General features: G+C 49.9%; 1 protein-coding gene across 4 annotated transcripts in view; it reads right to left on the reverse strand.

Annotated features, from left to right (window-relative positions):
* The window catches only part of lmf1 (lipase maturation factor 1), a 945,108-nt gene that overhangs the window by 294,726 nt on the left and 635,858 nt on the right, over window positions 1-14,524 (reverse strand). For all 4 annotated transcript variants that reach the window (XM_038821131.1, XM_038821133.1, XM_038821130.1 and 1 more), the window contains one exon: window positions 4,581-4,734. In XM_038821131.1, the coding sequence (XP_038677059.1) occupies window positions 4,581-4,734 (154 nt within the window). The remainder of the gene's footprint in view (window positions 1-4,580; window positions 4,735-14,524) is intronic.

Genomic DNA, 14,524 nt, shown 5'->3' on the forward strand with positions numbered 1-14,524 from the left:
TGTAGAACAGCTGTTTGTAAATGTGAGGAGCGAATCCATTTCTGTGGTCACCGAGGCTAACTTTTCCCTTCACCACTCAGGCAGTAATTGGAATGAATCTGCCAGCTCACTCTCACTCCACTGAAATCAATGAGATGAAGACCAGCAAGGTTCGACAATGGGAGAGCTCCACCTGATTACCAGCCAAGGTGTGAAGCACCCATTGTGCCCAATTGACTCACCGATACAAGATGCATCAAATCCCAGTTCATAGAATCGTGAGACAGCACTGAGGAGGTCATTCTGCCCACCATTCCTGTGCTAGCTCTTAGGTAGAACTATACAATTATAGTAATTCCACATCCCTGCTCTGATCTCAGAGTCCTATAACATGTTTTCTTCAAATATTTATCCAATTCTATTTGTTAAATCGTATCATTGAACCTACTTCCGCCCTGTCAAGCATAACCCAGGCCAACAATCCTGGGTTAGTCTATTTAGATAAGAAAAGAATGAGAAGCGATTTGGTAGAGGTATTCAAAATCATATGTAGACAGAGAGAAATTGTTCCTGTTGGTGTCAGAGTGGAATAAAAGGCCACCAATTTAACGCGATTGGCAGATAACAGGAAACTTTTGTTATGCAGTGAGTAATTAGGATCTGGAAAGCACTGCCTGAGAGTGTGGAGGAGGCAGATTCAAGTGTGGCTTTCAAAAAGGGAATTGGATGATTACTTGAAGAAAAAAGACTAGCACCGTTGTGGGGAAAAAGCAGGGGACTGGGACTAGTAAAGTTGTTCTTTCAGTGAGCCGGTATGGACAGGATGAGCTGAATGGCCTCCTTATGTGCTGGAAAGTTTTTTGGTTCTCCCCAGAAAAGTTGCTGGTTTTACTCTCCCAAAAGCATTCATGATTTTGAACACCTCCATCAAATTTCCTCACTTTCCTCTGTACGAACAACAACTGTAGCTTTTTTAGTCTTTCTACTCAAGTTTCTCAAGGCCCTTATGAAATGAGAGCCAGCAGTATCCATGGACAGGTCAAGGGAAAACTCAGGTGAAACAGGCTAGAAATTTAAGGAATCCCCCACCCCCCTGGGCTATCAGGCCAGAGAGTAAAATTAGGCACCTGAGGCGCAGCGCCAAGCTAACTGCCTAACTATCTCCGCTGGAATTTACCCACGGCAATGGAGGCATCTGCGGCCTAGAACATAGAACATTACAGCGCAGTACTGGCCCTTCGGCCCTTGATGTTGCACCGTCCTGTGAAACCCCTCTAAAGTCCCTCTGCACTATTCCCTTATCGGCCATATGCCTATCCAATGACCATTTGAATGCGTTTAGTGTTGGCGAGTCTACTACAGTTGCAGGCAGGGCATTCCACGCCCTTACTACTCTCCAGAGTAAAGAACCTACCTTTGACATATGTCCTATATCTATCTCCCCTCAATATAAAGCTATGTCCCCTCGTGCTGGACATCACTATCCGAGGAAAAAGGCTCTCAATGTTCACCCTATCTAATCCTCTGATCATCTTGCATGCCTCAATTAAGTCACCTCTGAACCTTCTTCTCTCTAACGAAAACAGCCTCAAGTCCTTTAGCCTTTCCTCATAAGATCTTCCTTCCATACTAGGCAACATCCTTGTAAATCTCCTCTGTGCCCTTTCCAATGCTTCCACATCCTTCCTATAATGTGGCGACCAGAACTGCACGCAATACTCCAAATGCGGCCGCACCAGAGTTTTGTACAACTGCAACATGACCTCATGGCTCCAAAACTCAATTCCTCTACCAATAAAAGCTAATACACCATACGCCTTCTTAACAACCCTCTCAACCTGGGTGGCAACTTTCAGGGATCTATGGACATGGACACCGAGATCTCTGCTCGTCCACACTATCAAGAATCTTACCATTAGCCCAGTACTCTGTCTTCCTGTTATTCCTTCCAAAATGAATCACCTCACACTTTTCTGCATTAAACTCCATTTGCCACCTGTCAGTCCAGTTCTGCAGCTTATCTATGTCCCTCTGTAACTTGTAACATCCTTCTGCACTGTCCACAACTCCACCGACTTTAGTGTCATCTGCAAATTTACTCACCCATCCTTCTACGCCCTCCTCCAGGTCATTCATAAAAATGACAAACAGCAGTGGCCCCAAAACAGATCCTTGTGGTACACCACTAGTAACTGGACATCAGTCAGAACATTTCCCATCAACCACCACCCTTTGTCTTCTATCAGCTAGCCAATTTCTGATCCAAACTGCTAAATCACCCTGAATCCCATGCCTCTGTATTTTCTGCAGTAGCCTACCGTGGGGTACATGATCAAACGCTTTACTGAAATCCATATACACCACATCAACTGCTTTACCCTCATCCACCTGTTTGGTCACCTTCTCGAAGAACTCAATGAGGTTTGTGAGGCACGACCTACCCTTCACAAAACCATGTTGACTATCTCTAATCAAATTATTCCTTTCCAGATGATTATACATCCTATCTCTTATAAACCTTTCCAAGACTTTTCCCACAACAGAAGTAAGGCTCACTGGTCTATAGTTACCGGGATTATCTCTACTCCCCTTCTTGAACAAGGGGACAACATTTGCTATGCTCCAGTCTTCTGGCACTATTCCTGTAGACAAAGATGACTTAAAGATCAAAGCCAAACGCTCAGCAATCTCCTCCCTAGCTTCCCAGAGAATCCTAGGATAAACCCCATCCGGCCCAGGGGACTTATCTATTTTCACTTTTTCCAGAAACGCTAACACCTCCTCCTTATGAACCTCAAGCCCTTCCAGTCTAGTAGCCTGTATCTCAGTATTCTCCTCGACAACTTTGTCTTTTTCCTGTGTGAATACAGACAAAAATACCCATTTAGCACCTCTCCTATCTCCTCGGACTCCACGCACAACTTCCCACTACTGTCCTTGACTGGCCCTACTCTTACCTTAGTCATTCTTTTATTCCTGACATATCTATAGAAAGCTTTAGGGTTATCTTTGATCCTACCTGCCAATGACTTCTCATGTCCTCGCCTGGCTCTTCTTAGCTCTCTCTTTAGAGCCTTCCTAGCTAACTTGTAACTCTCAAGCGCCCTAACTGAACCATCACGTCTCATCTTTACATAAGCCTCCTTCTTCCTCTTGACAAGTGTTTCAACTGCTTTAGTAACCCATGGTTCCCTCGCTCGACCACTTCCTCCCTGCCTAACAGGTACGTACTTATCAAGGACACGCAGTAACTGTTCCTTGAACATGCTCCACATTTCCATTGTGCCCATCCCCTGCAGTTTTCCTCTCCAGCTGATGCATACTAAGTCTTGCCTCATCGCATCATAATTGCCTTTCCCTCAGCTAGAACTCTTGCCCTGCGGTATATACCTATCCCTTTCCATCGCTAAAGTAAACGTAATCGAATTGTGGTCGCTATCACCAAAGTGCTCACCTACCTCCAAATCTAACACCTGTCCTGGTTCATTACCCAGTACCAAATCCAATACGACCTTGACTCTCGTTGGCCTATCTACATATTGCATCAGGAAACCCTCCTGCACCCATTGGACAAAAATGGACCCATCTAAAGTACTGGAACTATAGTGTTTCCAGTCAATATTTGGAAAGTTAAAGTCCCCCATAACAACTACCCTGTTACTTTCGTTCCTATCCAGAATCATCTTTGCAATCCTTTCCTCTACATCTCTGGAACTTTTCGGAGGCCTATAGAAAAGCCCTAACAGGGTGACCTCTCCTTTCCTGTTTCTTAACTCAGCCCATACTACCTCAGTATTCGAGTCCTCATCAAATGTCCTCTCAGCCACCGTAATACTGTCCTTGACTAACAATGCCACCCCTCCCCACGTTTGTCCGTGGGCCAATTAAGGGCAACTTAAGACTTCCGCCTGTCACTGCTGGAATATTACTGCTGGGAGGTGTCAATGCCACATGGCAAGGCTGGCAGGTAAAACCTGGTGGCCTTTTTGCGGGCTCACGGAGGGGTCTCTCCTGTCTCCCTGTGTTTAACTGAGCTGTCCCTGCATTCCCTGATAAACACAGCCTCTCCATCCGCACTTGTTGGCAAAATCCTGGGACTTACCTTGAAATCCAGGTTCATGGCATCTCTTCTTCGGTAACTGGCTGCAGTCCCAGCAGTGGCCACCGCTACCAGTGGCGACTGTTGGTATTAGAATACCTCTGGCGATTTGATTGCCCAATAGTTCCTTGAGGTGGAACTTCCTCCCATATGAGGGTCTAAGCCCCACATCGAGCCAATTAACGGCCTGACAGCCGTGCAGGACAAGCAGAAGAGGACTCGCCAACGACTTTTCAGTCAGGCTGGCAAAGCAACAAATGCCAGTAGGAGGTATGATAAATAAGTGTCTAAACCAGCCAGCAGCAAACTCGGATAAAAGTTAGAGCAACAATAAAACCATTGAATTAGACTAGAGATACCTCAAATAGAACAAGCAATGATAGCCAGATAGGATATTAATTATGGCTTGTGGCAAATCTTAACTCACTTTTGACAATGCAAAATAACGCTCACATAAAGGATAACAATATTATTGCATCATGCAACTATTTCTGCTTCACACCTTCCAAAGGCTCCATAAGTGTTGACAATTCGTAGTGGATTAAAGGAAGTGTTCATCATTTGTTTTGAGCTGAGCAAGTTTACAATTACTGGCAGACTGAGGTAGGCAATAAGAACCCCAAAGGAGATGTTCAGCGCTCGTCGAATAAAGGCACCTGAAGAAATAGACAGAGAACAAAATCATTTTAATACTTTATCATGGTCCAGAAACATCGGAAGTGCTAAACAAAAGAGAGAAAGGTCCAGCTCGTTCACCTCTTCCCCTCCTGCTTATTGCTTCACATGATGACAATGGAGTTATTGATTAATCATAACGATCAAATCTCTATTAATTAGTCGACAATAAACCCAAACATGACTTAAGGAAAACCCCAGTGGTGCAATGTCCCACGTCACCTGTGCCTCCCAAGTATGCTTCACCATGTGTGATTTCAAAGTCAACTTGGCCTTGTGGGGAAAAAAGAAAGACTTGCAATTAAATTGCTTCTTTCACAGCCTCTGGGTACCCTAAAGTGCTTTACAGCCATTGGCTTACTTTTCTGAGGTGTTGTAACGTAGCTAATTTCTGCAATTCAAGACCCCACAACAGAAATGAGGTAATGATCAGGTAATCTATTTTCGTGACGTTGGTTGAGACCATGAAATGTTGGCGAGGACACCGAGAACTCCCCCTACTGAGGAGGGGGCAGACAGGACTTCATTTAAATTCTCATCGAACAGTGCAGCACTCAGAGTCCAAAGGCAAGCCGCACCCCACTCTCTCAGAGGAGGGGAAGAGGAACAAGGAAGATGAACCATTTGACCATTTCTTTACTCTCAACAGCTGTGCAGCGGCAATACCCTCGAACATTAGGGTGATGTTTTATGTTTATTGCTTCTAGCAAAAGTGTAGAAGTGGACAAAGAAACAGCCGGGTACATTTCCCTCTTTGTTTGTTACATCTAATGAGCTGAGGTACTCCTTGCCAGTGAAGTGCGCTCACAAATGTCTAGCAGGGGGACTTCCGGTTGCGGCTCTGACCAGCTAAGTCGCACGTTTGGCTGCTCCTGTTACAAAGGTGTTTTCGGGCCGATTGGAGGGCCCCAACGGCGCTGTAAGGACAAATCCCGGTGGGGGAAGGCTCCCTGAAGAGAACCAGACCAACTTTATGGTCGGTACCCGGAGTGGGGTGGTAAAGAAAGCAACAGCAGCTCCCCAAAAAAAGCGGGGGAAGAAGACCAAAATGGCGGCCGGTGGCGCACCCGAGGAATGGAGGAAATGGGCGGAGGAGCAGCAGGCCGCTCTCCTGCGCTTCTTTACGGAGCTGAAAATGGAGCTCTTGGAGTCAATGAATGCGACGACCACCAGGCTGATGGGAGCCCAGGCGACCCAAGAGGCGTCGATTCGGGAGCTGCAACAGGAGATGACTGTGAGGGAGGAGGAGGCCACGGTCCTCGTGGGAAAGGTAGAGGTGCACGAGGCACTCCACCTGAAATGGCAGAGCCGTTTTGAGGAGCTGGATACCCGAATGAGGCGGAAGAACCTGAGGATCTTGGGCCTGGCAGAAGGCCTGGAGGGGTCAGACCTCCCGGGATATGTAGCAGAAATGCTGAGCTCCCTGATGGGGGCAGGGGCCGTCCCTTCGCCCCTGGAGCTGGAAGAGGCCTACAGGGTCATGGCTAGGAGGCCAAGAGCAAATGAGCCCCCGAGGGCGGTGCTGGTGCGGTTCCAGCGACTCAGCGACCGTGAGAGAGTGCTGGAGTGGGCCAAGAGGGAAAGGAGCAGCAAGTGGGAGAATTCGACGGTGAGGGTCTACCAGGACTGGAGTGCGGAGGTGGCAAAGCGGCAGGCCCGGTACAACCGGACGAAGGCGGTGCTACATGAAAAACGGATCAGGTTCGGAATGCTGCAGCCAGCGCGCTTGTGGGTCACCTACAGGAACCAACACCACTATTTTGAGTCCCCAGAGGAGGCGTGGGCCTTTGTACAGGAAGAGAAACTGGACTCGAATTAGACCCAGGGGATACTTGGCGGCCGTAGCCGCTCGGGTACTTTCAGCTGAATTCTTTGTTTGGATTTTGATCTCTTGCTGTGGTTTTTCTTCTGATGTTTTTTCCCCCTTTGCCAACTTCCCTTAGTTATTGTTATTGTGGTTATTCATGGTTATTTATGGTTATTTATGCTGTTTGGTAGAGGGCGACTGTTAAGTACATTGTTATTTGTTATTTATCTGTTATTTATAATGTTAAGTTGGGGAGGTGGGACGGGGGGGAGAGCAGATCGGGGATATGGGCCCCTAGGGGGGGTTCTTTTACAGGCATGGACGGGGACGGGGGTGGAACTGAAGATGGCGGGGTGGGGTGTGGCAGGGCGAAAGCGCGGGCTTTCCTCTGTTTTCCCGCGCGCGGGGCAGAGGAGGGGGGAGGGGAGGAGTGCGGGGCGTGGCTAGCAATGGCGACCTTTCCCGCGCTGGAGCGGGGCCAGGGAGGAGTGGCAAGGGGGGGGAGGCCCCCCCCCGAGCCGGGGGGAGTCGGAGTGTGGCAGGAGCAGCCGGGTCAGCGTGAACCAGCTGACTTACGGGAGTACGATGGAGGGTACATCGCAGCTAGGAGGGGTCCTAGTCTGGGGGGGGGGGGGGGGAGGGGGGTTAGGGAGGGACACCGGGTTGCTGCTGAAAAGACCAGAAACGGGAAGTGGAGGACTGGAGAGGTGGGGGGAGGGGGACATCGCCATGGGGAGCGGGTCAGAAGGGGAGGGTCGACCCGGGGCGAGCAGGGAACAGGACATGGCTAATCGGCAGGGGAAGGGGGCGGGTCGTCCCGCGTCCCGGCTGATCACTTGGAACGTGAGGGGGTTGAATGGGCCGGTCAAGAGATCAAGGGTATTCTCACACCTGAAGGGACTGAAGGCTGATGTAGCAATGTTACAGGAGACCCATTTGAAGGTAGTGGACCAGGTTCGCCTGAGAAGGGGGTGGGTGGGACAGGTGTTCCACTCTGGATTGGACGCAAAGAACCGGGGGGTGGTGATTCTGGTGGGAAAGAGGGTGTCGTTCGTGGCGGAGGAGGTGGTGGCGGATAAGGAGGGTAGGTATGTGATGGTGAAGGGTAAGCTGCAGGGGGAGAAAGTGGTGATGGTCAACGTATATGCCCCGAACTGGGATGACGCGGGTTTTATGAGGCGCCTATTGGGCCTCATTCCGGGACTGGAGGCAGGGGGCTTGATCATGGGGGGGGACTTTAACACAGTGCTGGACCCCGGGCTAGACAGATCGAGCTCAAGGACCAATAGGAGGCCGGCAGCGGCAGAAGTGCTGAGGGGGTACATGGAGCAGATGGGAGGAGTAGACCCATGGAGGTTTGGTAGGCCGAGGGCGAGGGAGTATTCCTTTTTCTCCCACGTCCATAGAGTGTACTCCAGAATCGATTTCTTCGTGTTGAGCAGGGGGCTGATCCCGAGGGTACGGGAAGCTGAGTACTCGGCCATTGCGATCTCTGATCATGCACCGCATTGGGTGGATGTGGAAATGGGGGAGGCGCGGGACCAGCGCCCGCTGTGGCGGCTGGATGTGGGGCTGTTAGCGGACGACGAGGTGTGTAAAAGGGTCCGGAAGAGCATTGAGAGCTATCTGGACTTGAATGACACGGGTGAGGTGCAGGTGGGGATGGTCTGGGAGGCCCTGAAGGCAGTGATCAGGGGAGAGCTGATCTCCATAAGGGCGCACAGAGAAAGAAAGGAGAGGCAGGAGAGGGAGAGGCTGGTGGGGGAGCTATTGGAAGTGGATAGGAGATATGCGGAGGCACCAGAGGAGGGGCTGCTGGGAGAACGGCGCAGCCTGCAGGTCAAGTTCGACCTGCTGACCACCAGGAAGGCAGAGACGCAGTGGAGAAGGGCACAGGGCGCGGTCTATGAGTATGGGGAAAAGGCGAGCAGGATGCTGGCACACCAGCTTCGCAAACGAGATGCGGCTAGGGAGATTGGGGGAGTGAAGGAGAGGGGCGGGAAGGTAGTGCAGAAGGGGCAAGAAGTGAACGGGGTCTTCAGGGATTTTTACAAGGAGTTGTATCGGTCTGAGCCGCCAACGAGGAGAGGGGGAATGGAGGACTTCCTAAACAAATTGAGGTTCCCAAGGGTCCAGGAGGGGCTGGTAGAAGGGCTGGGGGCGCCAATAGGGCTAGAGGAGCTAGTCAAGGGAATAGGTCAGATGCAAGCGGGGAAGGCGCCGGGGCCAGATGGGTTCCCGGTGGAATTCTATAAGAAAAATGTGGACTTGGTGGGACCGGTACTGGTACGAGCCTTTAATGAGGCGCGAGAGGGGGGGGTTCTGCCCCCGACAATGTCGCAGGCTCTGATCTCCCTGATATTGAAGCGGGATAAAGACCCCGTGCAGTGCGGGTCCTACAGGCCTATCTCGCTTCTGAACGTGGATGCCAAGTTGCTGGCAAAGATCCTGGCAGCTAGAATAGAGGATTGTGTGCCAGGGGTAATCCATGAGGACCAGACGGGGTTCGTGAAGGGGCGGCAGCTCAACACGAACGTGCGGAGATTGCTGAATGTAATTATGATGCCGGCAGTGGAGGGGGAGGCTGAGATAGTGGTAGCGCTGGACGCGGAGAAGGCATTCGATAGGGTGGAGTGGGAGTACCTGTGGGAGACGTTGGAACGGTTTGGGTTTGGGGAAGGGTTTATTAAGTGGGTGAAGTTGCTCTACTCGGCCCCGACGGCGAGTGTAGTGACAAACGGGAGGAGGTCGGAGTATTTCGGGCTCCACCGAGGGACCAGGCAGGGATGTCCCCTATCCCCCTTCCTTACTTTTCGCACTGGCGATTGAACCGTTGGCGATGGCACTGAGGGGTTCAGGGGGGTGGAGAGGACTGACTAGGGGAGGGGAGGAACATCGGGTATCGCTGTATGCGGATGATCTACTGCTGTACGTGGCAGACCCAGAAGGGGGAATGCCGGAGATAATGGAACTATTAGCAGAGTTTGGGGACTTTTCGGGGTACAAACTAAATTTGGGCAAAAGCGAGGTTTTTGTGATACACCCGGGGGACCAGGGAGAGGGTATTGGGAGACTCCCCTTCAAGCGAGCAGGAAAGAGCTTTAGGTACTTAGGGGTGCAGGTGGCAAGGAACTGGGGGACCCTCCACAAGTTGAACTTTTCCAGGCTGGTGGAACAGATGGAGGAGGAATTTAAGAGGTGGGACATGGTACCGTTGTCGCTGGCGGGGAGGGTGCAGTCAATCAAAATGACGGTCCTCCCAAGGTTCTTGTTTTTATTTCAGTGCTTGCCCATCTTCCTCCCTAGGGCCTTCTTCAAAAAGGTGACGAGTAGCATCATGAGCTACGTGTGGGCGCATGGCACCCCAAGGGTGAGGAGGGTCTTTTTGGAGCGGAGTAGGGACAGTGGAGGGCTGGCACTGCCCAATCTCTCGGGGTACTACTGGGCGGCAAATGTGTCAATGGTGCGCAAGTGGATGATGGAAGGGGAGGGGGCAGCTTGGAAACGAATGGAGAGGGCGTCCTGTGGCAACACAAGCCTGGGGGCCCTAGTAACGGCACCATGGCCGCTCCCCCCCACGAGGTACACCACGAGCCCGGTGGTGGCGGCCACCCTCAAGATATGGGGGCAGTGGAGGCGACATAGGGGGGAAATGGGAGGTCTGTTGGCGGCGCCAATAAGAGGGAACCATAGATTCATCCCGGGGAACATCGACGGGGGATTTCAGAGCTGGTACAGGGTGGGCATACGGCAGCTGAAGGACCTGTTTATAGAGGGGAGGTTTGCGAGCCTGGGAGGGCTGGAGGAGAAGTTTGAGCTCCCCCCGGGAAACATGTTCAGATATTTACAAGTGAAGGCATTTGCTAGGCGGCAGGTGGAGGGGTTTCCCCTGCTCCCCAGTAAGGGGGCGAGTGATAGGGTGCTCTCGGGGGTCTGGGTCGGAGGGGGGAAGATATCAGACATCTACAAGATAATGCAGGAGGCGGAAGCAGCATCAGGGGAGGAGCTGAAAGCCAAGTGGGAAGGGGAGCTGGGAGAGCAGATAGAAGACGGGACGTGGGCGGATGCACTGGAGAAGGTCAACTCTTCCTCCTCGTGTGCGAGACTGAGCCTCATTCAATTTAAGGTGCTGCATAGAGCTCACATGACGGGGACAAGGATGAGCCGGTTCTTTGGGGGTGAGGACAGGTGTGTCAGATGTCTGGGAAGCCCAGCGAACCATGTGCATATGTTCTGGGCATGTCCGGTGCTGGAAGGGTTCTGGAAGGGGGTGGCAAGGACGGTGTCGAAGGTGGTGGGGTCCAGGGTCAAACCAGGATGGGGGCTTGCGATCTTTGGGGTCGGGGTAGAACCGGGGGTACAGGAGGCTAGGGAGGCCGGAATACTGGCCTTTGCGTCCCTAGTGGCTCGACGAAGGATATTAATTCAATGGAAGGACGCGAGGCCTCCAAGCGTTGAAACTTGGATTAACGATATGGCTAGCTATATTCAGCTAGAAAGGATCAAATTTGCCCTGAGAGGGTCGGTACAGGGATTCGCCAGGCGGTGGCAACCTTTCCTTGACTTTTTAGATCAGAGATAGACGTTCGGGGTCGTGGCAGCAGCAACCCGGGGGGGGGGGGGGGGGGGGGGGGGGGGGGGGGGGGGGGAGGGGGGGGGAGGGGGGGGGGGGGGGGAGGGGAGGGGAGGGGGGGGGGCAGCAAGGGTCGTGGGGGGACATGCACGACTGTAACGCGGGCAAGTCTGCTCGCTGCTCATGTCTGAAACTGTAGGCTGCCTCGTTTGTTAAGGTTGTCTGGGGGGGGGGGGGGGGGAGGAGGACTGGTGCGCGCGAGAGGGCGGGCGAGGGAGGGACATTTGCCTAGAGGGATTGTGTTGTAAATAATTTAAAAATTAGTAGGGGTAAATGTCTGTATGGAAAAACTCTTTCAATAAAAATTATTTTAAAAAAAACAAATGTCTAGCAGGAAACCTAGCATCAGTGTCATTACACTGGAATACACCTCTCTGAACCTCTCTGTCTTCATATCACTCTCTTCTCCTTTAATAAGGTCCTTAAAGTCCACCTCCTTTTCTTGCCCTAATATCTCATGAACTGATTTTGTTTGATAATTGCCCCAATGCAATGCCTTGCTATGCCTTGCTTTCTTCTTGTGGCATTGCAACTTTTAGTTAAATGGTTAAATATTTAACAAGTGAGATAGGCCAAAATAGGACAGCATCATTTACTGTTCTGAATGCGACACTGAAGGAACGGCAATATATTTCTATGTCAGGATGGTGAGTGACTTGGAGGGGAACTTCAAGGTGGTGGTGTTCCCATATGTCTGCTACACTTGTCCTTCTAGATGATAGCAGCCCATGGGTTTGGAAGGTGCTGTGTAAGGAGGCTTGGTGAGTTCTCTCAGTGCATCTTGCAGATGGTGCACACTTGTGGCACATACTTGTGACCAGCAAGAGAATCTTTGGTCCCCACACTGGGTTCATCAGTTATTGAATGACACAGGTAAGGGGAAGCAAAACCCCGGCACAAGGAATGTCCATAATTAATATCCAATGGGCATGTAAAATATTTTCCATTTAAAAAGTGCGATACCAATAATTAAGTGTATAAAGTTTAAAATAAGTTACTGATAACTGCATTAACAAATGCCAAGGCAAAGGGATTTAGGTGAACGTGATGTTTCAGTGAAAAATCTTATTGTTATCTCAAAGGCTTCGGCAATGCAGTCCTTGGTTTGAAGTTAAAGATACCACTGCACCAATCAGTCAAATGGTACAGTTGAATTTACTTGGTCAACTGTGGCTTTCTCTTATTCATATTATCAGTTCCTATTGCTGAGGATATTCTTGTTTAGTGGGGCAAGGTTTTACAAAGTTTTTAAAGTAGGTTTCTACCTTGGTAAAATGTATTGACTTTTTACTGCTAAGTACCCACATGAAAGCTATAAATTACATTCCTGATGCACTGGGAGCATATTACTGACAGTCAATTTAAATCTGCTGGAATAGGACCTAAATAGGTATTAATAATGGTTCATCCTCTGAGTCAGCAAGTTGTGGATTGGAGATTTGAGCACAAAATCGAAGCTAACATTTCAGGGCAGCACGAGGGAATGCTGCCATCGGATTAGATGCTGAAATGAGACCCACAGCTTCCCTTTCAGGTGAACCAAAGATCACCTATTCAGAAGAGAAAGAAGTTCCCCCAGGGTCCTGGACAATAGTTATTGCTTAACTAACATAATTCGGGCGGATTATCTGGTCAAGTATCTCATTGCTCTTTGTGGGATCTTGTTCTGCAAAATGTGGCTGCCGTTTTTCTAACATTATAACATTAACTGCACTTCATTGACTGCAAAGTGCTTTAGGACATCTTGGCAACTCTTTCTTTCATTTTGAACCATTCTCAACTCAGTTCCTTCTCCTTTACCAAATGTTTCAGCCCTGTTTAGATTGAAGATTTATCCTTTCTTTTGTATTCACCCCAGCAGCAGGCTGGGTGAATTATGAAGTGGATTAGGTTTAACTTTAAGGTTTCACCTTAATTTGAAGCTGTAATAAAGGAACACCATGTTGCCGACAGGTATCCCAGGATAAAACATTTCTGGGTTAATGTCAACTTTGTCCTATGGGCTCTGAAATATTAATCTGGTGCTTCTATTTGGTGCAGTGACCAGATTCATTAGAATGGCACTTTGTTTCATCTGGGCTTTAATCATAAATCATAGCCACCAAATATCACATCAGGAGTTCTCTGCAGCATTGCCCTCGGCCCAATCATCTTCAGCTCCTTCATCAATAACCTTTCTTCCATCAGAAAGTCAGGAGTAGAGATGTTTCCTGATGACTCTGTGTTGCATAGCCTGTTTCATAACTCCTTCCCACAGCAGGAACTGGATAACAGACTGGATTGAGTTGACAATTGGTGGGCAACATAAGTGCCTGGTAATGATCATCACGCACAAGAGAAAGTCAGTCAGGTGCCAGTGATCGTCAATAATACCATCATTGCCAAGTTGCTCACTCTCAACGTCTTGTGGGGCATTACAGGCCAGAAGCTTAAATATCAACCATGTGGCTACAGCACCAGGACAGAGGCTGGGTACTTTTCAGAAAGCAGCTTACTCCTCATCCCTCAAAACCTACCTACCTTGTGAAAGGCTCAGTTCAGGAGTGTTAGGGAATGCTCATCACACTCCTGGATGAGTGCAGCCGCAGTTACATTAAAGAAGCTCGCTACCACTCAGTTCATTTGACTGGCACCCTGTGAACAGGCACAAGTTGCAGGCTCACTGCAGCTACAGTATGCAACGTAAGAGCTGACCAAAGTTACTTTGACAGCACTCCCCCAACGTCCCCTCCAACCTTGACCACCGGGAAGGACACGACAAAAATATTGTGCCAGCACCATCGCCCTCAAAAATTCCCTCTGGTCCTTGACCATTCTGATTTGGAGATATACCAACATTCTTTAGCTGTTGCTGGGTCAATATTCTGGAGTTCTTTACATTAGACCATTGTTTGAGCACTCTTGTCCATCACTATATTCTCAGGGCAACTATGGTCAATAAATGCAGTGCCAGCATCCCAGAGAATACATTTTAAAAAGCAGAACTGTAGTGCAGTGGTTAGCACTGCTGCCTCATATTGCTGAGGACCTGGGTTCGATCCCGGGTCACTGTCCATGTACAGTTTGCACAGTCTCCCTGGGTCTGTGTGTGTCTCAGTCCCACAACCGAAAGGTGTACAGGGTAGGTGAATTGGCCATGCGAAATTGCCCTATAATTGGGGAAAAAAGGCAGAACTTAGCCAACGGTGCTTCAGTGCAGTCAAAGGCTTTGTGTGTTCAGCAATACGTAGTGGAGTACGATTGGTTTACAAAGTGTTAACGTGATAAAGTGTGAATCTGGTCATTCAGTCCAACTTGTTCATGATGGGCCCCACGTGAGCCTCATCCTATT

Source organism: Scyliorhinus canicula, chromosome 15 (genome assembly GCF_902713615.1).
Source record: "Scyliorhinus canicula chromosome 15, sScyCan1.1, whole genome shotgun sequence".
Classification (NCBI taxonomy): Eukaryota; Metazoa; Chordata; class Chondrichthyes; order Carcharhiniformes; family Scyliorhinidae; genus Scyliorhinus; species Scyliorhinus canicula.